The sequence below is a fragment of the Pezoporus flaviventris genome, unplaced genomic scaffold (assembly GCF_033815535.1).
Source record: "Pezoporus flaviventris isolate CSIRO_AGI_PZ_B2104156 unplaced genomic scaffold, CSIRO_AGI_Pfla_v1 ptg000001l, whole genome shotgun sequence".
In the NCBI taxonomy this organism is placed as follows: Eukaryota; Metazoa; Chordata; class Aves; order Psittaciformes; family Psittacidae; genus Pezoporus; species Pezoporus flaviventris.
Genome location: NW_026892549.1, coordinates 4783900 through 4804265, shown reverse-complemented (window position 1 = coordinate 4804265; position 20366 = coordinate 4783900). Strand labels below are relative to the sequence as shown.

The following is a 20366-nucleotide window of genomic DNA, read 5'->3' as shown; positions in this document are numbered from 1 at the left end:
TTTGTATCTCTTTTTGAGAGGGAAAAGCCTTCTGTAGAAATTAGGTTCCTCATCTGTACATCTACACTTCACTGTAAATCCTGCAAACAAACAGCCTTATTGAATTCATCAGAAAACACTCAATACCTAAACCCTGGCCACTGCTACCTTTGACTTCAGCACAGGCAGAGCTCAAGAGATTTTATAAGAGCATCAGATGAGATAGTTTGTTTAGTGGAAGACATGAAGCAAATCTTTAGGAAAGATCAGAAGTAAGAATCAGTAAATTCTTAAAAATCACTCTTAGCTTGTGGTAAATACATGGGTCTCGTAAGGTCTTCCTGGCAACTTTCTGTCTTTCCAGGATCATTTGTAATGCATAGCTCGAGAGGCACAGCAGTGTTGTGGCATCCAGTTGATCAGAAAAAAGGGAGCATGTGTGTGGGCCAGACATCATTTACTTCCTTGGTGTCAATTATTGCCAAAAGAGGTTATTTTAGTTGTATGGTTTGTTTTGTTGAAATGTAATTATTATGCAAATTATTTCCCAATTTATTGGTTTGTATAATTCTGAAATCTCTGCCTTGGTTCTTCCAGAGATGTACAAGCTGTGGGGAAAGTTTCATAATATTAACATATTTCCACAACCCCAAGTCATTTGGCTAATGTTCCTAGAACACAAAAAGTAACATCATTTAGCAAGAAGGCATGGGTAACACCATAAAACAGCTGATCTGCATCAAAAAGGCATTTTGCTCTATCTGATTTTGCTGCAAGAAGCAAACAACTTAAAAGGAGCACAAAAGAACCTAAATGCTGGCTCTCCGCTTCATTACATCATTGCACAGCTCCCTTATCCCTCCATTTTCCTGGGGAGTAAGGGGGAGTAATGGCCATCCCCCTGTTGCTACAGGAAGTCTGTTAGATGCCATTTCAAGAAAAATTGGAAAGGCTACCACAATTCTTTTAGGGTTAATTGTGAGACTGAGTTCAGTGGGAATGTTGGCCTTGATTTGTGCAGAGGCAGGATGTAGGATGCGCAGGGGCTTCATTTGAATATTGCTAGGAGGAATGAGCAGAGTTGCTGTCTGCTACCTGGACCCTGATTTTAGACTTTTGCCTGTGTCAACAGTGAATGACCAGGGTTAGCAGGGATTGGAGTTGTTTCCCTCAGTTCCATAGTGCCTGTGCTCAATTTGTGATCAAGGAAAGAAGAAGTTTTTCTTTGTAGTTCACTGGGACATTACGACGTTACAATCTTGCAAGATGGGAAAGTGCTATTATGCAGTTCTGGCACAGACAACACATCTCTGATTGAGTCCTGCCCGTTGGAAATGTGTGCACTGCATTGTTCAGCCTCTTAGGACGTTAATGGGATGATAACTTGAACAAATGCTAGACAGAGTGGTTTGAAGTTGCCCAGGAAGGTCACCCAATTTTTCCTCTGTTCCTTTTACCTTTTCAAAGAGGCAAGGGTCATGGTAAGAGGTGGTAGAACTGAAATTACACCTGGTGGCAGAGAAACAGTGGAGAAACTATGAGGTTGGGGGAAATCATCCTTGCTCACTGACTTCACGGCAACTGTGATACTGCATAGCTGGTAAAGATTAACCTACGAAACTCTTGGGAAACTTGCTGACTCTTTCCCCATGCCAGTGCCAGAATAGAAAAGAAGAATGCTGAACTCCATAAAGTTGAGTGAGAAGAGTATGAAAATCTTGTCATTGCATGTCAGCGTGTGCGAACTACTTTATGGCTCTTAGAATCATAGAATAGTTAGGGTTGGAAAGAGCCTTAAGATTATCAAGTTCCAATCCGCCTGCCATGGGCAGAGAAGCCTCACACTAAACCATCTCACCCAAGGCTCTGTCCAACCTGGCCTTGAACACCGCCAGGGATGGAGCATTTACCACTTCTTTGGGCAACTCATTCCAGTGCCTCACCACCCTCACTGTAAAGAACTTCTTCCTTATATCTAAGCTGCACTTTCCCCATTTAGGTTTGAACCCATTACCCTATGTCTTCTCACTGCCTTCCCTAATGAAGAGTCCAACACCCTTGTAGGTCCCCTTCAGATACTGGAAGGCTGCTATGAGGTCTCCACGCAGCCTTCTCTTCTCCAGGCTGAACAGCCCCAACTTTCTCAGCCTGTCTTCATACGGGAGGTGCTCCAGTCCCCTGATCATCCTCATGGCCCTCCTCTGGACTTGTTCCAACAGTTCCATGTCCCTTTTATGTTGAGGACCCCAGAAGTGCACACGATACTCCAGATGAGGTCTCACGAGAGCAGAGTAGAGGGGCAGGATCACCTCCTTCAACCTCCTTTTGATGCAGCCCAGGATACGGTTGGCTTTCTGGGCTGTGAGCGCACACTGAAGCCGGCTCATGTTCATTTTATCATCCACCAACACCCCCAAGTCCTTCTCTGCAGGGTTGCTCTGAATCTCTTCTCTGCCCAACCTGTAGCTGTACCTGGGATTGCTCCGTCCCAAGTGTAGGACTTTGCAGCTGGCATGATTAAACTTCATAAGGTTGGCATCAGCCCACCTCACAAGCGTGTCGAGGTCCCTCTGGATGGCATTCCTTCCCTCCAGGGTATCAACTGAACCACACAGCTTGGAGTCATCGGCAAACTTGCTGAGGGCACACTCAATCCCACTGTCCATGTCAGCGACAAAGATGTTAAACAAGACTGGTCCCAACACTGACCCCTGGGGGATATCACTTGTTACTGGTCTCCAGCCGGACATTGAGTCATTAACCACAACTCTTTGTGTGTGGCCATCCAACCAGTTCTTTATCCACTGAGTGGTCCATCCATCAAATTGATGTCTCTCCAGTTTAGAGACAAGGACGTTGTGTCGACCGCTTTGCACAAGTCCAGGTAAATGACATCAGCTGCTTTGCCTCTATCCATCAGTTCTGTAGCCCCATCACAGAAGGCCACCAAATTGGTCAGGCAGGATTTTCCCTTAGTGAAGCCATGCTGGCTGTCACCAAGCACCTTGCTGATTTTCATGTGCCTTAGCATGCCTTCCAGGAGAATCTGCTCTGTGACCCTAACAGGCATAGACGTCAGACTGACTGGTCTGTAGTTCTTCAGATCTTCCATTTCCCCCTTCTTCAAAATGGGGGGTTATTTCCCTTTTTCCTTTAGTCAGGAACTTCACCTGACTGCCATAACTTTTTAAATATGATCTTTTGGTGTTAGCTGTATGTGTATCAGATGCTTTTAGAAGCATCCTTTTCACTTTAACTTCTCAAAAACTATATGGAATTCCTTTTAATCAGGGGTGGTGAGATGTTCATCTTTCTAAATTGATTTTGAAATTTTTGTGGCTTTTTACTGAAAGCTGAAACACTTGATCTGTTTATGTGTGTAAGAAATGTTTATACAGTTTATACATGCAGCTGTAGGATGGGACTGGTTCTGAAAGTCCTATACTGTTATGGATGAAGATGTTTTGATTCATCTGGGAGTATATAAGCAAGTAGGTCAGTGGATTATGACTTAATGATTTGGAGCAGAGGCAGAATTTGGGGGAGTAGTGGCAAGGCATTGCTGGAGAAAAAGTAACAAGTGGAAAATCTGAATGATGACTTAGGCTAAAAATATCAATGGAGAAGGCTGAGCAAAAGTAAATGTATGCACATGGCACAATACAGTCATGTCTAACACATCCAACACTTGGCTCTACCTTGGGAGAAACAACCTGTGAGTACATGTCCGTATTTTGCCTCCAGTATGAATGCCAGGGGGCAGAGCAGCACACAAGGGGAAATATCTATACACTTTTTCCTCAGACTCTTCCAGTTCTAACTAATTGCTAATACAGTAGTAAGTGTGATAACAAATTGTTTACCTGTTTCTGTAAGTATTTAGATACTCAGGATCCTGTTGTGCTTGTCATAGACATGCAATTTATCAGCAACAATACTGGACCTTTTAACTATTTGACAGATCACACAAAATGGAGAAAGCTGATCCTGTTTTACATTCTCTTAAAACCATATTCATCTTAGTCCATCTAAAAACACCCCTGCTTGCAAAGCGGAGTTTCTGGGTCAGAGAATTTTTTATTAGTCATATGCCAACACAGCATAATAAAGGGTCTTTTAAAGAAAGCAGTTGAAGGTGTGCCTGCTTTTGAGTGATCCACTTGGTTGGGTTGGTGCATGCTGGTGGCTTACTTTCAGCAAATAGGTTCTGGAATCGAGGTTAGTAGTGAACAATACAGAAGGAACAAATGATGTCAAATATGCTAGGATGGCATGGCTCATACTGGAAGAGAGGAGGTGGGTAAAACTTTGATTGATGCATATTGAGTTTCTAGCTACTGGTTGAATTGAGCACTTTTTCTAAGCACATCTTACAGGTTTTCATATTAGCTCAGGGTCTGACCTCACTTTTTATGAGGAATATTATACTTGCACAACTACCAGAAGTTTCTTTCTTCTTAAGGCAGAGGACCAAAATGAGGGCCTGAAATGTTTCCCTCAGTGTTCAAAATACATCATGGGTATGGCACAGAGATTATGCACCAAGTAATGTTTCAGCAATAAACGTTGGTCAGGCTTTTGGCTTACTGAGCAATAGTATCTAATCTGCTGGCAAGGGGAGGTGTTAGTGTTTGATATGGAAGGGAGAAGACAGCAAGAAGGGGAAAACACAGGTTGAGTGTCAGGAGAAGTGTCATCAGTAAGGTCCGGTGGGTGCTGAGGTAACTGACATGTCTCCCTACAGGGTGCAAGATGGTAGTGCAGAAGAGCTCAGGCAGCAAAAGCAAGTCTTCCTTCTCTGAGTCTTCTAGTGAGGACAGCCTGAGCTCTAATGCTCTCTGCTGCTTTAGTCAGCTTAGTTACTGCAGCCATATACAAGTCTCTGCAAAAGCACAGAAAAATTCTCACTTCTGAGGGACTAATTGGGCATTGTCTCAGCAATCGTTTCTTGGCCACTGTAATGCTGGGGACTTGGCTCAGAGGTAGCTGAAGAGGCACCTGTAGGAGCTGGGCTGTGTTTTTGTGATCGACTGTACTTGCGTGGTAGTGATGACTCTCGGTTTCTCCCATTGGGAGTGATAAATATTGGTGGGAATACCTATGGGCACAGCACGCTGTTTTCATCCTCACAATAATTCCAGTGAGTTCAAGTTGTCAGGAGGCTCTGACCCTGACAGCATAACCCATATAGCTCTTGAGGAATGTCTTCCAAAGGGAAAGTCATTGACCATCTCTGCCACAGTGGAGAATTGCAGATGAGAGTAAGCATTAAAGAGATGAGTAGAAGAGCACAGTAGCCCACCCAGAGAGATTTGACCTCTTCTCCTGCAGTGCATGCATGACTGTGTGTGTAGGTCGCTAAAACTCACTGCTGCCTCATTTCCCTTCTTCAAAATATCAACCAATTTCTACTGCCAAAGAACCTAATAATCTATTTATTAAAATGCCACAGGCAATAAGTTTGTGTGGGGAAATGTTAAGGCAGTGCACATTGATCATGCTGATTTAGGACGGTACTGCCATGGCAGCATTTCTAGAGATAAATTCTGTGCAGCTAATTGCATTATAAATTCTGCTAAACCATTTTCATAAGGTATTTCCCTAAGATATAAGCCCTCCATCAAAAATAAAACCAAAAAGAGCAAAGGAGCAGTTGTGGGTTTTTTCTTAATCAAATGTTATATGAAAGTAAGACAAGAGAGAAAGGAAAAAATGCAAATTGTTTTAATTAAATGCTAAGTCTGCTGTAAAGGGCTAGTTTTAAACACCATGGGAGATGTTGAAACATACAGATTTTACAACTGAAAGACAAAAAAATGTACAGTCCTGAGGTCTTTGTCCTCAGATCAAGATGTTCCTAATCTTAGGTCAGGATTTTGATGTTACCAAATTTCAGAGGTGGTAATCCTGGCATGTTATGAATCTCAACTGTCCCAAAAAGTGACCCAGATAAGGCCTGGACACTGGACCACCTTCAAGAGAGTCCAGGTATTGCAGCAGTGGGCATAAACCTTTTTGTCCTGCTGTGCTGGACCATCGCTATGAGGTTACATTGACTGCAGTGGGTATCCTGGGCTAGAGACACTGACAGGAAACAGCAGTCACTGTGGTGTTTGCCAGAGTTCCCCAGGTACTCAGTAGCAGCACATAGGAAGGTGCATTTTTACAGAGGATCTCAAATGCTTTTACCAAGCTGGATCAGAAGACACTGGGGCACAGAGCAGTTGATTGGATTTCCCAAGGAAGCATAGCAAACAGCAGAGGAGTGAGCCTGGCTTCCTTGTTTCCCAGCCTCCAGCACAGAGCAGCAGACTGTTGCCCGCACTATTTTAATATTTCTTTGAGTGACTGGGAGCAAAGCATGACACTTCTGTTCTTCCTTTCCTATTGAAAGGCACAAATTCTCTTTCCTTGGAAATATTTGTCACTCTGAGCATACCTGTACAATTTCCTCCTTGCTTCGTACAAGTGATACACCATGAGCTTATTTTGGAGACTACAGGCTGAGAGAGATTGCAGTGAGACGAGGAGGAGGCTGGGTCTCCTCCAGTTTTTATGTTTGAGATGTTTCAGATAGTACCCATTTCCAGAAAAGTTATTCAGTAGTTCAGCAATTAGCACATTTCTTTGCCAGGGTTGTTTTGCCACAGGAAAGCCTTTCCTCCTAACATCTTGTATGAAACTGGGAGTTGCATCTCCCAGGGTAGCGGTAGCTATCAGTTTGCTATTGAATATGAAGAAAGCATTTTCTTTTTTCCTCTTCCCTTCCCCATGCAGTAAAATTATTCAACTGCAAAGAATTTGGGAGATAAATGTACTGCCTGTGGACTTCTCTTTGAGCCTAGGGATAGCCCTCATCATTTCAGCAGTCAGTAGTCAGTGGCTACACCCTGACTGTGCAAAGGGGATGTACACAGGGTGAGACCCTGCTAACTGTAGTCTCCTGAGAGTTAAGCACCCACTCTTGGCACGTTGCCGCAGTGCTGCCAGGGCTGGGGGGAAACAGGGATTTCTCCAGAAGGCAATTTTTATCTATGGAGCCACAATGCCTGAAGTGTAGGGGGCTGAAGTTACATGGGTCAAGTAAAGCCAGTGGAGGTGGGTATTTCATGGACAAGCATTAGTTAATTAATTTAATCTTGCCCTGAGCTGGGTCAGGTATGAGGTGTTTGTCTCAATGGGGAACCGAGCTAAAGTGGCTCCCCCAGCAGCATTGGGTTGTGGCAGGACAACCATTAGGTCCCAGGGTGAGTTACTTCTTTAGACCTCTCCACCTCTCTGCTCCAGACTGGAGATAGGCTCATACCCTCTTTAAATGTGCTGTGCTCTGATCATTAGACTGCTGCAACAAATGCAGTAGTGTTGACTCCCAGATCAAAGGAGTGAGTTCCCTGCATAACAACCATTAAAGGTGCACATAGGAGCAGCGTAGGCTAGATATATGTGTAAGAAATTTAAGTTAGGGGTTAGTTGAAAAAACTGCCATAAGAATTCTTCAGCCACATTCACAGAAATCAAATGACTGTAAAGATGCAGGAGAAAGTTCCATAAAATTATTGCACACACACCCAAATGGGATTTTATCCTTGTGCATAGGTAACAGCTGGCATAGCAACGGGCTTTAATCTGATGAAAGGGGACACCTGCTTGCTGGTGGGAAGAGTAATTTTAATTCTTGCAAAAAGCAAAGAAGGAGGGGGGGAAAAGGGGAGGGAGAAAAAAAAACATTTCTAAATTTTTATGGTAAAAGGGGCATTTGTGGTTCTCAATTTTATGTTATTATTGCCAACAATTGTTACATGGTTGTTGATTTTTTTAAGTCATTTTAGCTTTTCCAAAAGTGACCATGATTTGTTACTTATACTGTAGCTTACAGAAGTGACACACTTAATATCGGGGGGTCCAAACCTGGATATCTACCAATGGAGATGGAGATCAGGTAAATGCACACCTGCTCTTCCAAAGAGAAAAAGCTGCCGTTTGGCAACTGGTTTGAGAGGAAGCTGCAGTCTGTAACATGAGCATTTTGGAAGAGATTAGATTGAGCGCTGTCATTTGTCACCAACTTTGGTGTAGGCCCAGCATGGTTTTGTGTGACAATGATGTTCAGACAACATGCCATCTACCAGGAGACTCCAGGTCTCTGGAGAAGGCTCTGGGTTCTGGCCCTAGCAGTAGCTAAGCACAGGTCCACCAAAGGAGACCTAGCAGGAGCTGTGGTCCCCTGCAGACTAGCCCCATAGTGAGTACGATGTACTGTCTTACTCTCCCAGCTGGAGGGAAGGAGGTGGTGGCTGCAACTGAGACCTTGATAGAGAAGGCAGGTGAGAGGGAGGTGTCTGCAGGTAGTAAAGAGTAATTATGTGGCACCATTACCATCCCTGTCATGTCCTCTTCTCTTTTACAGACACTTAACAAGAACAATTTGATACCAGATGACAGGACCAACTTCTACCCATTGCAGCAAACCAATGTGTACACAACAACCTATTATCCCAGTACACTGAATAAATATGACTACAGGCCTGAGGCCTCCCCTGGAAGGACCTTTACCAACAGCTGATGATGGACAGATCCTACAGGACTGGATACTTCCTATATGAATTTTTTTAAATTGATTTTATGGACCAAATACTGGCTCAGCCTCTAGATGTAAATATTGTACAGTAGGGTCTTTTTTTTTTCCTTTGGTTAATTGTATTTCTTGTAAACAGCACATCTCCTTACAAGGACAAAACCACATATGGACCATTCTGCAGTGCTTTTGTTGATATTTGGCTGGAGATGGCTCTTACTACTGCAACTGTTTATGGCTGGAACATCAGCGTTGTTGTCCAGCGCCAACACTGTCACAAGGAGGTGGCTGTGTGCTGGGCTCAGTGGCCACCATGCAGCAGCACACAATATGTGGGTACACTCTAAGCAAGGCGAGAGGTGACCTCCTGGGGCAGGGGTGTCTGTCTGGTGAGGCACATCCTTCCTGAGACAGGGTAGCAATGGTGCGCTGGATGACACACAGTTCATGAGACAGGCTGAGCGGGACTCCATCGTGCCAACAACTTTTTTTCTTTTTCTTTTCCTTTTTTAATTTTTCATATTTTTATGTTTCTGGAAAAACAAACAAACAAACAGAAGTGACTTTCTAGGGCAGTGTTCCCTGTATCTTCAACAGAATCTTTTCATATTACAGGAAATACTTTCCGCAGCCTTCTTTGGCAATATGCAGTTCAGCTGATGAGAAACAACACACAAACAAAGTGCATTACACAAAGAAGCTTTCCAGAACGTTTCCAGTCTTAATTGAAAGAAAATTATACAGGCAGTGAGACACTGAGAGAAGTAAATGTTGGAATAACATCGGAGATATGAACTTGGAGTGCCTAACAAACAAAGATGTTTATATCACTGGAAAAAAAAAGGTGTAATGATTGCCGTGCAAGAGCCATGGACTTTTTTCTTTCTTCCTTTTTTCTTTTCTCCTGAGACAGTGTTAACTCTTTTTGTTCTAGCTTTGATCCTGATTACGTCTGCCAGGAAAGGCAACTTTCGAGGCCATGCTCTTCTTGTGGGAAATCACTGTGCTTTGGGCTGTTTTTTTCCGTCTTGTTTTGCTGTTGGTTTTTAGTTCATTTACTTTCTAAGAGTGAATAATTCTGACTTTTCAGAGGGAGGGTATTTTTGTACGGAATGTTTCCATAGTCTGACATGACCCAGAAAGTCTGCTGCACATTCTTACAGTGTCTTCCAGTCAGTACTCTATGAAATAGTAACACAGCTGAGTAATGTGCGTTGTTTGCCAATATCTCTTTAATCTTTTCTGAACAAAAACCAACCCAATGAACAAATGCTGCTGCAGCTATTGAAGTAAATTGGGGCAGTAGCATTATTAAACAGTATATCCAGCCTTGAAATGTAATTTTATGTATGTGTGTGACTGTGTCTACAAGAACTGTATTAGTTTGATGCAGAAGCCATGTTGTCTACAACCAGATGTTTGTCTGACATAATTGTTTGTTTGGCAAAAAGGAAACTTATTGCTGGTGCTTAATGTACAATTACATCCAATGTGTTAGCAACGTGGACAAGTTCACCGCTGTTATCATTCAGTGTTTCTAAATATTTGTAATGAACTCCTGATGCTAAGGATTTTAGAATGTCGCAATACTGAGCATGAGATAAAAGTACACCCTGAAACACGCATGAGCTCCATGTGGTCCTGAGGTTGGCTTTGTTGTGTGCATCTTACTTGAGCAATTACCATGCCTGTACGTGGCCATTGACTCGGCCGTGTTCCTAGCAGTCCCGTTTGGCTTCTCTTTATTTCAGATTTCGCTGTAAGCTGGCACCGATCATTTCCCAGTGCTATTCCTTTGCAGTTGCTTGTTTGGAAGCCCAGCTTGGGCTGTGTACTCAGCTCTTTCATGTAGGCAGCCAGTAGGAAATGAAGAAAGACTATGTTCCTAGTGACAAGTATATTGCTTTTACTGCAAGGAAAAGCCAACACAGTTCTGTAAGCCTGTGTTATGGTGGTTTGACCAGAAGGCAAGAATAAAGAGGCCTCCCATTTTTAAATTACTTTGTCCAACTTCAGTTTGCAGTGATTGAAGGCTGTAGGGATATTTGTAGTAAAGTGAGGTCATTAGCACTGCCGTGAGGACACCTTAGGCTCAGTGGTGCCTGTCATTTTCAGCAGTTGTTTTTCTAATTTAGCAGCTCATCCTGCTTCTGCTCTATTCACTGGGTGAAATAGGGAGAACAGAGGAATTGAGATAGAGAGAGGTGCCCTTAAATAGATGCACTCACACTTGAAGCAGTGGCGTCAGGAGCTGGTCCAGACCTTGAAGCTCCTGCTGCAGCTTGAAGCTCCTGAAGCAGCGTGTCGCAACCCTCCAAGTAGGCACAGTGGCCCTAACTCCCCTGCCAGCATGGCTGTGGTGGGAGCGGTGGGAGTGAAGCAGGATCACCAGGGTAGAAGGAGAGCACTGGTAGCAAGTGCCAGCACCTGGAGGGAGGCTCTTCCTAGGCTCCTAAATCCCATTTGAGGAGTGATGCCTTTGTGCCTCATGCTGTAATCCCCTGCCTTGCTGACTTCCATGGCCCCTCAGCAACTCAGAAATTCCTGACTTAAAATAGTTCTAACAAGTATATAGCTCAGGAGTTGAAAATTATTACATTTGACTATCAGGATGGGATTTTCCCAGCTTTAATTTATGTGATTCAGAAAAAAACATTGGCTCCCAAGATTACTCTAGCCATTGTGAAATCAAAGCCATCTCCAAGCTTCCCACTCAGAAGATTCCTTGTATTGATACATTCTTCAATTACTATGTACATGGCAGAATTGCAGCAGGAGTCGGGGGGGATGGGAGGAAGTCAAACTTTGCAATCATGATAATTTTCTATTTTCCTTTCTTTTTTTCCTCCCTCCTCCTTCAACTTTTTTCCATTTTCAGCTTCACAGAATAACATGATGTTAACTGCTTTTTTTTTTTTTCCCCAACGTGCTGCGTAGCAGCTGGATTTATTTAAATGTTCAGCTCACCAAGATAGGTCATTACTTCCATTGTGCTCAGGAGGGGCATATTTTGTAGGCTATTGGAGGGCAGATGCTTTGAGAGTGGTGCCCATGGTTATAGTTTCATCAAGCCATTTCTTCTTACCAGCCATCCGAATGGATTCAGCCCTTTCTGATATAATTGGCAATCACAGCAAGGGTCTGTAGACTCCATTTGAGCAGAAAGGAGAATCCAGGAGAGAGAAGAGAGAGCACAATAAAAAAAAAAATAGAACACATATTACTCGCTGTTTGCATGAGTGTGAGTTCTTTAAGGACAATGTCAATGCGGTGTGAGGGTTGCATTTTTTATGAGCTCTCTAATGCGTGGCAGGTTAATGACACCAGGTACAGTGATATTCTTGCATCCACATAATTCAGCACCTTGATCATCAGGTCTGTAATATCTGTAGCAGCTTGAATTGCTCCTGCAGCTGGATGTTAAAGTTGCTAAAATTTCCTATTTGTAAGGCCATCTGAAAGTGCACTGGAAATGCATTTAGTTCAGGAGCATTGCTTCCAAAAGACTCATCTTGCTCTTTATTTTTTCTTTCACTTCTAAGGCAGAGAAGGGGAACCTGGGCAGTTCCTGTGCTGGTCTAGCGACACTGGTTCTCTGCAAACCCTTTGGATAGGATTCGGATATCCATTATGTAAAATATGGTTGAAATCTTACAGCCAAGTGTGTAGCGGAAACATCTTTAATTAGGCCTTTCTTCTTTTTCCATGGAGTGGCTGCCTTTCTCCCTCCAGATGGGGTGTGCATTATGGCCTTATCCAGGCTGTGTTGTGCCAATGCTGTTGGGCTTTACTTGATCAGCTGTCACCCACCAGAAATAACTTGTGCCAAACCACTTGATGATAGTACCACAGTATAAGAGGTGCTGTTGCTCTAAAGGCGCACTTGAATGTTCAGCATATGAGCCAGGCTGCTCTTAAACATATGAACTGTACAGACACTATAAAAGAAATTGTATTGTATTACCACCACTGTTCCTAATGCCTTACATTTGGAAAATGAGATGATTAGTTTGAAATCAACAGAGTAGGAACGGAGTTCATGTCTGATGCAGACAATTGATGCCTCCAGTGTTAATCCTATGTTAAGCCCACCTGGAGAGAAAATTGCTGTCCACTGAGATTGATTTATTCTTTGTACCAAATAGAGTGGGGGAAAGTTATATATATATAAAAATATATATATATAAATGTAAATGTAAAGTTCGTGTAACAGCTTACTCTTTTTTTTGTAATAGTGTATACATCTATCAGTGGATAGATACAGTATATATTTATAATATATACACACACAATATATATATTTAACAAAATGCCTGCAGAGGAAACTTAGAATAAGAAAGGCAGTGCTGGCATTCAAATTCACAGGGATAAAATGAAGAAAAAAACCTGTAAAAATATAGCATCCCTCCCATTAGTTTTAAAAAAAAAGCCCCAACCCTTTTGAGGTAAATGAAATATAATTTTTTAATTGAAAAGAAAATTGATTTTTCTAGTTAGAAATGCTGATTCTCCCCTAAATCATTCTGGTTAAGAATGATTAAGAAAAATATTCCTGTTACTACTTATATTTTCTGAAGAAGCCTCCCATATCACTCATGTATCATCACTCTATTGTTTTTGTAATTATAAGTAGGGACTAATTGTGCAAAGAAAATTGAAATAGCAAGTAGGAGTAACAAATATTGTACCATTAGCCAAAAGACATCATCTATTAGAACAGAGAAAATGTCAACTTCCATGTTGAAGAAGATAGCAATTGCCTTCTGAGTTATTGATCGGCATAATAAGCCTTGCTTTATAATCGCACTAGAAGGTTTTAGTACCAAATTTAGGGAAAAGGAACCCTGCAAACCCATGGCTTTTCGTTTTCAGAGGGGCACAGAGAAGCCACCAGGCCATGGCAGTCAGGTACCTGGTGCAATGGGTGTCTCTGGAGCTTCCAGCATTCATGGCCAAGGCTCTGCATCTATTCCTCGCCCTGTTACCTCCCATGAGCCAGGCTGCACACATGACAGGGCACAGCACCCCTTGGAGCTGTCTGGAGTAACAGAGAAATACCCAGTAAATTGGGTTTGAAGGATTTCTTTTTTTCCCACAGATCACTTTAATGCCCTCATGACCAGGGCCCAGACTCAAACAGGTGAATCTTCCCCTTAAGCTTGTTAGGAGGAAACTTCAAGCAGCTTCGAGAATACATTTGGGGTAGGTGGGAAAATCCATAAATTTTGATTGCCAGAACCTTCAAAACTGGACAGAAGCCCCTCTGGAGCTGGGTCCTTGTGGTACTTACCCTGTCTCAGCTGTTCTGTTGGAAATACCTCCTTTGGGCCCTTCGTGAAACGTTAGCATCTGCATTAGCCCTGGCTGGAGGAACAAAACCAACAACCCTTTATTTAGAGAGCCACAAAATTAAGTGCTCAATAACATTCGACACAAGTTTGGGTCTCAAACTTGATTTTTTCCCTGTTCTGCCTCCAGCCTCAGCTGTCAATTTCTATGTGAGAAGGTTCAGTGCTGTAAGACCAGCATTTGGCTTTCTGCAGTTCCCAGCCCCCATGTGTTTTTAAACAAATCTGATCATGAAAAGTATTAACACTGCAATCTAGTTCTGAAATCTCCATCAGCGGGATGCTCTTCATTCGCATGCCATGGAGTCAAGCAGAGGTCGGCATGGATGGACCATTAATAAAAATGGTTTTTAGTAACAAACGCCAAACACCATAAAAGTCAGCCAGCTGCATGCCAGTGCGGTTTCTATCCACACAGCCCTCCCTAGCTGACATCCAAACCTGCGCATACCTAAAAGTGGTGCAGTTAATTAGGAGCATTCCCACAGAGAACACTTTCGGGAGGATGAATGGTATGTGTGATGGAAACGACATGATTTAGCTTGTAGTTGAGGCGGGAGAGTGACAGATGCAATACTGGATCATGGGAAATTGTGATGCAAACACGGAATGCTTGCCCTAAAACAGCAAAACCTGGAGAGTATTATTGAACTCTGTTGTGAAGGCACATCACCCTTCCTATGCAATTGAACTTGATGGTACTTTAGTAAAAAGGTGACCTAGACTGTAATCACTGCCTTTAGACACTGTGAATTTTTTGGGGTACTCTGTATTTTTATATATTGTACAATGTAAAGAATAATTCAGAAATAAAACAGACCAACCTGAGAAGCCTGTGAGTTATTTCCCTCTGTGGCTGCTGCACGGTGGTGCTGGGGCTCCTGAGCAGTGCTGGCAGGGCAGGTCAGAGGGAACGTGGAGGAGCTTCTTCCTGATGCTGGTGGCCAAGGGCAATGCAAAATCCACTCAGCTGCTTTTGCAGGGATTGGAAATTGCAGCATCCATCCTTCCTCCCTGCCTGCACTCCAGCTGCATCCTGAGGCCTAAGTCTGGATTATATCTGTCATGAGTTGAAGACTGTGTGGCTACAAAATTGTGTTACTGAGTGAAATGCTGAAGTCTGTTACTGGAATTCAACTCCCTTCCTATGGAAGCCTGCATGTCAGAGTACAGCTCCACCCCAAACCTGGGGTGCAGTTGAAAAACTATTTCTGAGTAAGGTGTCCAGTGAGGTAAGATCAAATCTGTCTGAAATTCGGGGTGCCAGATCTGCATCCAGTTCTGCTGTACGTGTCTCCCCTCTGCTCCCAGCTCTCCGCACATGACACCAAGCTCCTTGGCATGGAGATCAAAGGACATACGGGTCCTTTCAGGCGTATGTGCTCCATTCCAATGAAATCCTACTGCTGCTCCTTCATAAGCCGTACATATTGATGTGAGAAGTTATAAAAAGCTGAGGGACACATTCTGACTGAAGGATGATTGTAGCCTCATATTGAAGAACGTTATAGCTCTTGTTGCATTTATTAATCAAAGTAAAGACCGTGAAAAGTGACAGAGTCAGGAACATTTTAGTTTATGTTCCGATACAGCTCAAGACTTATATTGAAGTTTCATACAGAAAATTACACCATAATGTCATAAAAAATAGATTGGATTGCTAATAGCCTGAAACGTGCTACACCTGCATACATAATACTTTAATCCTAGTAAATCATGAGCTATCATTTGGGTGTTTTCATATTCTCAAGTGTGCATACAGGAATTTCTTTTCAATGAAGACCATTAAAAAGTAATTGAGAGGCACAAGATCAGTAAAAACAAACTTGCTGTGAGTAAGATGGATTTTTTTTCCCGGTTAGCTTGCATGATAACACAGGGAGGTCGTTTCTGAAAGGTTTTGTTTTGCATGAAGCCACTTCTGCAATCAATTAGAACCAAAAGTATCGCATTGGAACCTATCTCCAATTTCCTTAAAATCTGTCTACCACAACAGTTTTTTCTAGTTGCTAATTTGATTCATTAACGTTACAGTTTCACTTGTAGCCTCAGTGCACTTTTGGTCTCTCACCTCACCTGTACGCTTTTCCTTCTTTAACTCCTAACTGTGGGGTAAACAGTGAAAGCTTTGTTATCTTGCAGGTTCCCCACCAGGTTTTTATTAAGCCAGAGCCCCAGGGCTGCACAGCCCCCCTCCAACCTGCCTTTGGTACCACTCAGGGGTCAGTGTAAGAAATGGAGGAACAGGTAAAAGCAGCAGGTCCCTCATGATCCATGTCTGCATGTTTCCTACAGGACTCTACAGTAAATGCTTTAGGGATGCCTTTAGCCGGATGTGGCACTGACAAACCTGTCCTAGCCCCGGCCCTCCATATGAAGCCCTTCTGCTGGTGTTTTCTTTCCCATCAAGACTTGGAAACATTCTTGGCTGGTGGGGCACTTGCCTGGGCAAGTGCACAGCCAGCACATGGTGTTATGGAGGAAAGGATGGGCAGGGAATTGCAGCCTAGCCCAGTCAATGTCAGTGAAAACACTGGAGCAAGGACTTGGATGAGCAAGCTATAACCACTGCAAGAGTGGCTGAGCAGCTGCGTGCTGGCACCAGGGCATTATCAAGAGCACATCATGCCAGATCAAGTTAATTTCCTCCTCTGAACAGGCACCACATCCTGCAGGCAGTGCAGAAATAAGAAATAACCAGCAGCCTGATTTTTAGCAAGGCTTCGACCCCCTCATACACGATCCTCACCCGCTGCTGGAGCGATGGCTGGGCAGGTCACCACACAGGCACCCTCCTCAGGAAGCACTCAGGCTGTGGCGATAAAGAAAAGCCCTGAGTGGGTCTCCTACTGCTATGCCCAGCACCCCTGTTAGCGTCCAGCACCCCGACCAGTGCCCAGCACCCCACCAGTGTCCCCAGTCCCACCACCATGACATGATCAGAAGCCCTCGCCCTGACTCCTGAATCTCCCTCTGCCACACAGGCATTTCACTGATGTAAGAGAGCCCACGTAGCCCTGCTGCTGTGACCAGGCAGAGGAGAGTCCCCAGGCTCAGCAACAGCCTCTGAGTCAACTTAAATCCAGAACAGCCACCCCAGTGCAGAGATCAGCACAGAGCAAGCACTTCCTCAATGTGCTTGACACTCCTATGCAAAAGCATTGCTTCCCATGGCTTCTCCTGTGCTTTTTCCCCTTGAGCGTACAGCCAAGAGACCACACACTCTTCAACACAGAGCTCAATTACCAAAACCTTTGGAGATTCATTAAAAATGCTGTTATGCTAACAGCTGAAAAGCATTTTGACATGGTTTGTTTTGTTCATTCATAAAAAGCCACTCATGAAGTTGTCACTGCACTTTCTGTTTAAAAAAGCTGAGGTTTGAATTAACCAAGAAGGTGCCAGAGTTCAGCACTGCCCAAGCCTGCTTCCAAAAGAATAAACCCAACACAACCCCACCAAACACCACACGCACATCATGGGAGGTAAGGACAATTAACTCCTGACATAGTCAGAGATGGAGAAAAGCAGGCCATTAGGGTAAAACATTGGCCCATTTCCTAGGTCAACCCCCCTCCCCCCTTACCCCCTTTCCTTTCCCCAGCCCATCTTTGGTCACATTTCAATCATTCAATCTACTCACGATATCTGCAAATCAAACCGTTTTCCTCTGGGGAAAGGACTGAATCAGGCCAAGGTAATTTTGTTTGTTGGGATAGAAATGGCTCTTGGCAGCTGGGTAGACTCTTGCCTTTTCCTGCTTTGCACTGCCTCATAGGGCAGGTTTATTTTGTGACCATAGTTTTATCACCCATTTTTTTGTTGTGACTGGCTCTGTGTTATCCATGCCATGGCAGAGACTCAAGTGCTCTCCTGGCTGAGGAGCTGTGCTGCAACACTGTCATGCTTCAAATCAGCTTTTCTGGAGACTTTGAAGGTCAAACTTTACAGTTTATGAACCGGCAATTAGCTGTAACCAAAAGGTAGTCCTGGTTTTCCATCACTCTGGAGACAGCATGGTCCCTCAGAGACCCAACATTAGCATCAACCATGGTGAATGGCAACAGACTGTTGAGGCTCTATCCATCTAACCTTGCTGTATTCTTTCATTTTTAAACCTCCCATAGTCATTTCCTTGCTGTCATGGAAATAATGGAGCCAGCAATGGATTGCTCCCCTCTCAACCACAGGGTAATGAGCAGCCATCAGAAACATTTGCTATTTCCATGATGTGAAGCATCAATGGCCACAGAGAAAACTGTACCCATTTTTGCAGTACTTAATTTACTGTCACGAACAAGCGATCTGTACGAGAGAGCACACTTAACGCTGATACACTTTTATTACCCTGGCAGGAGCCACGTTATTGTTTTCTATTTTCACATTTCTTAGCAACAACATTTTTTTGTGCATAGGTTTCGGTAGGAGCTCGGCTGAGTTTCTTGTGTTGTACCCAATTTACATGCTGACTTACATCACCCTGTCCGCGGGCGAGAGCCTCGCTTTCTGCCTGAAAGCCTCCTGGCAATTACTCCCATCTTCTGCTGATCCGTCCCTCTTCTGGCGCTGGAAGAGACAAAACCGTCTGCCTGGCAGAGGCCGCCCATCCTGGGGAGCAGCTGGTCCCTGGCAGTCCCCACCACGCTGAGTGCTGCAGCGGCCAAGGAGGGAGGGTCTGGGGCTAAGAGGTACAGGCTTATGCTCCCATCAGTTCTGCACACCACCAGCCTGGAGACACACAGCTCTGCCCCAGCCAAACAAACAAAAGTCATCTCTGAGGGCCTCAGGAGGGTAGGGAGGGCTGTGATGCTTTAGCGTAGGCTGAGACCTACTCTGAAAATCTCTCTCAAAAAGGTCTCCTCTGCACTTCAGAGCCAGCTGAGGTTATTTTTGTATGAGGTTGTGATGTTCTAGTTCACATGTCTGCTGCTCACCTGCCCACCACAAACCTCAGAGCCACTCTTTCCTTTGCCCACCAGATTTCTACCAGCATCAAAACTCAACCGCAAAGCCATGCCCACAATGCCAATCCTCAGCTCTGCCACCAAAGGCAGGTTTAGGAGAATCCTGGGCAGAGTTTGAGGTTCAGAACACTGTAGGGTCACTTCATCAGCTACCCGTACTTCCTTTGCCTGTGCTTGCCTGAGCTCCAATTATTGGGGTCCAACCAAGGCGGCATTTTCCTGTATGCTGCCTGTGGGGAGGTTTGCATCCCCTGTCCACTGCCTTTTAGCACCTAATCCAGGTACTTATTGTAGCTGTAGGTCTGTGGCCAAGCAGACAGATGGACAAACGGATGGACAGGCTTACTCACAGCACAGCCTTTGCAGCTCCAAGGGCATGGGTCCAGCATCCTGGTGGCACCAGAAGAGTGCACCTCCAGAGCACCACCAGCTCTGCGTGCCTGCAGATATGGAGCAAAGCAGAAAGCTTCCAAACAAAACCTCACTGCAGCCATGGGACCTGCTGCAGAGCCTCCTGCTGACAGCTGAGGCTGCCCCACTGTTGTGTTCCCATGCACCCATGCTCGTTTGGCTCCTGAAGAGTTAAGATGGATTTTGCAGACCTTAGCCAAGGATGACTTCACTGGGTGACTGGCCCACACTGGGAGAGGAGAGCGTGCTGGTCCTGGCAGCTTGCATGAGGAGCCCTGCCATGATGCACCCACCGGGCTTCCCCTCTGCCTGCACAAGCCCAAGCTATAGGAAAAAAAATGCCCTGGTTGCAAATCTGTGTTCATGTAGCCATGGGTGCAGAGCAGCGGCATTGTCAGGTACAGGAGAATGCCTTGATTCCTGACAAAACTCCCAGCTGCAGCCCAAACCGTACTCCTGGAGCAGGTGAAACACTGTGGCTACTTCACCCTCATGACCTGCAGCAAGAGGCTGCCCGCCTGCATCTGGGTGCTGCTGCTGCTCTTCCCCAACGTCAGCATCCCCTGGCACTAGGGTGCAGCCCAGAGATGCCAAATCACCTACAAGTAGCATTTAAAGTGGCCCTGACTTTTCCCCCCACCCTCTGCTGGTCCCAAGGCCATTAGATATGAGGTATCTGAGCAGCTCCCCCACATCTGGGCACAACACTGAGTGGCTGCACTCAGCCTGGCCTCAGCCCAGCAATCCCACAGGGCCCATCTACCCACACGTAACTCCAACGTGGTCACACTGGGAGCCACCAGCAAGCACCCAGCCAGGATGTGCTGATCGGGAGAGAGAGAATAAATCATTTCTGTGCCAGGGAAACAGCAGACTTTGACAACAGCAAAGTAGAAACTGTGTAAAACACCCCCAAAACAACTCTGAGAAGGAATGAGCATAGGGGGTTCACCAACACACAGAACTACACTGGGGAGCTGAGATGGACCCTTGGCTCTCATCCCCCCAAAGGACGGAGGTTTCCGTTAACACTGCAAAGATAAATACAACCGGGACTGTATCATTAGAGGAGCCTTAAGCTCCCATATA

General features: G+C 44.6%; 1 protein-coding gene across 5 annotated transcripts in view; it reads left to right on the top strand.

Annotated features, from left to right (window-relative positions):
• SEMA5B (semaphorin 5B) overlaps positions 1 to 14733 on the top strand; it is a 277220-nt gene extending 262487 nt beyond the window's left edge. For 3 of the 5 annotated variants that reach the window (XM_061468781.1, XM_061468923.1, XM_061468849.1), the window contains one exon: positions 8387 to 14733. In XM_061468781.1, coding sequence (XP_061324765.1) covers positions 8387 to 8542 — 156 coding nt within the window. In that variant the 3' untranslated portion in view covers positions 8543 to 14733. Of the gene's footprint in view, positions 1 to 7848; positions 7919 to 8386 lie in introns of all 5 variants that reach the window. The other 2 variants (XM_061469096.1, XM_061469010.1) reach the window with 2 other exon arrangements.
• Positions 14734 to 20366: the final 5633 nt, after the last annotated feature.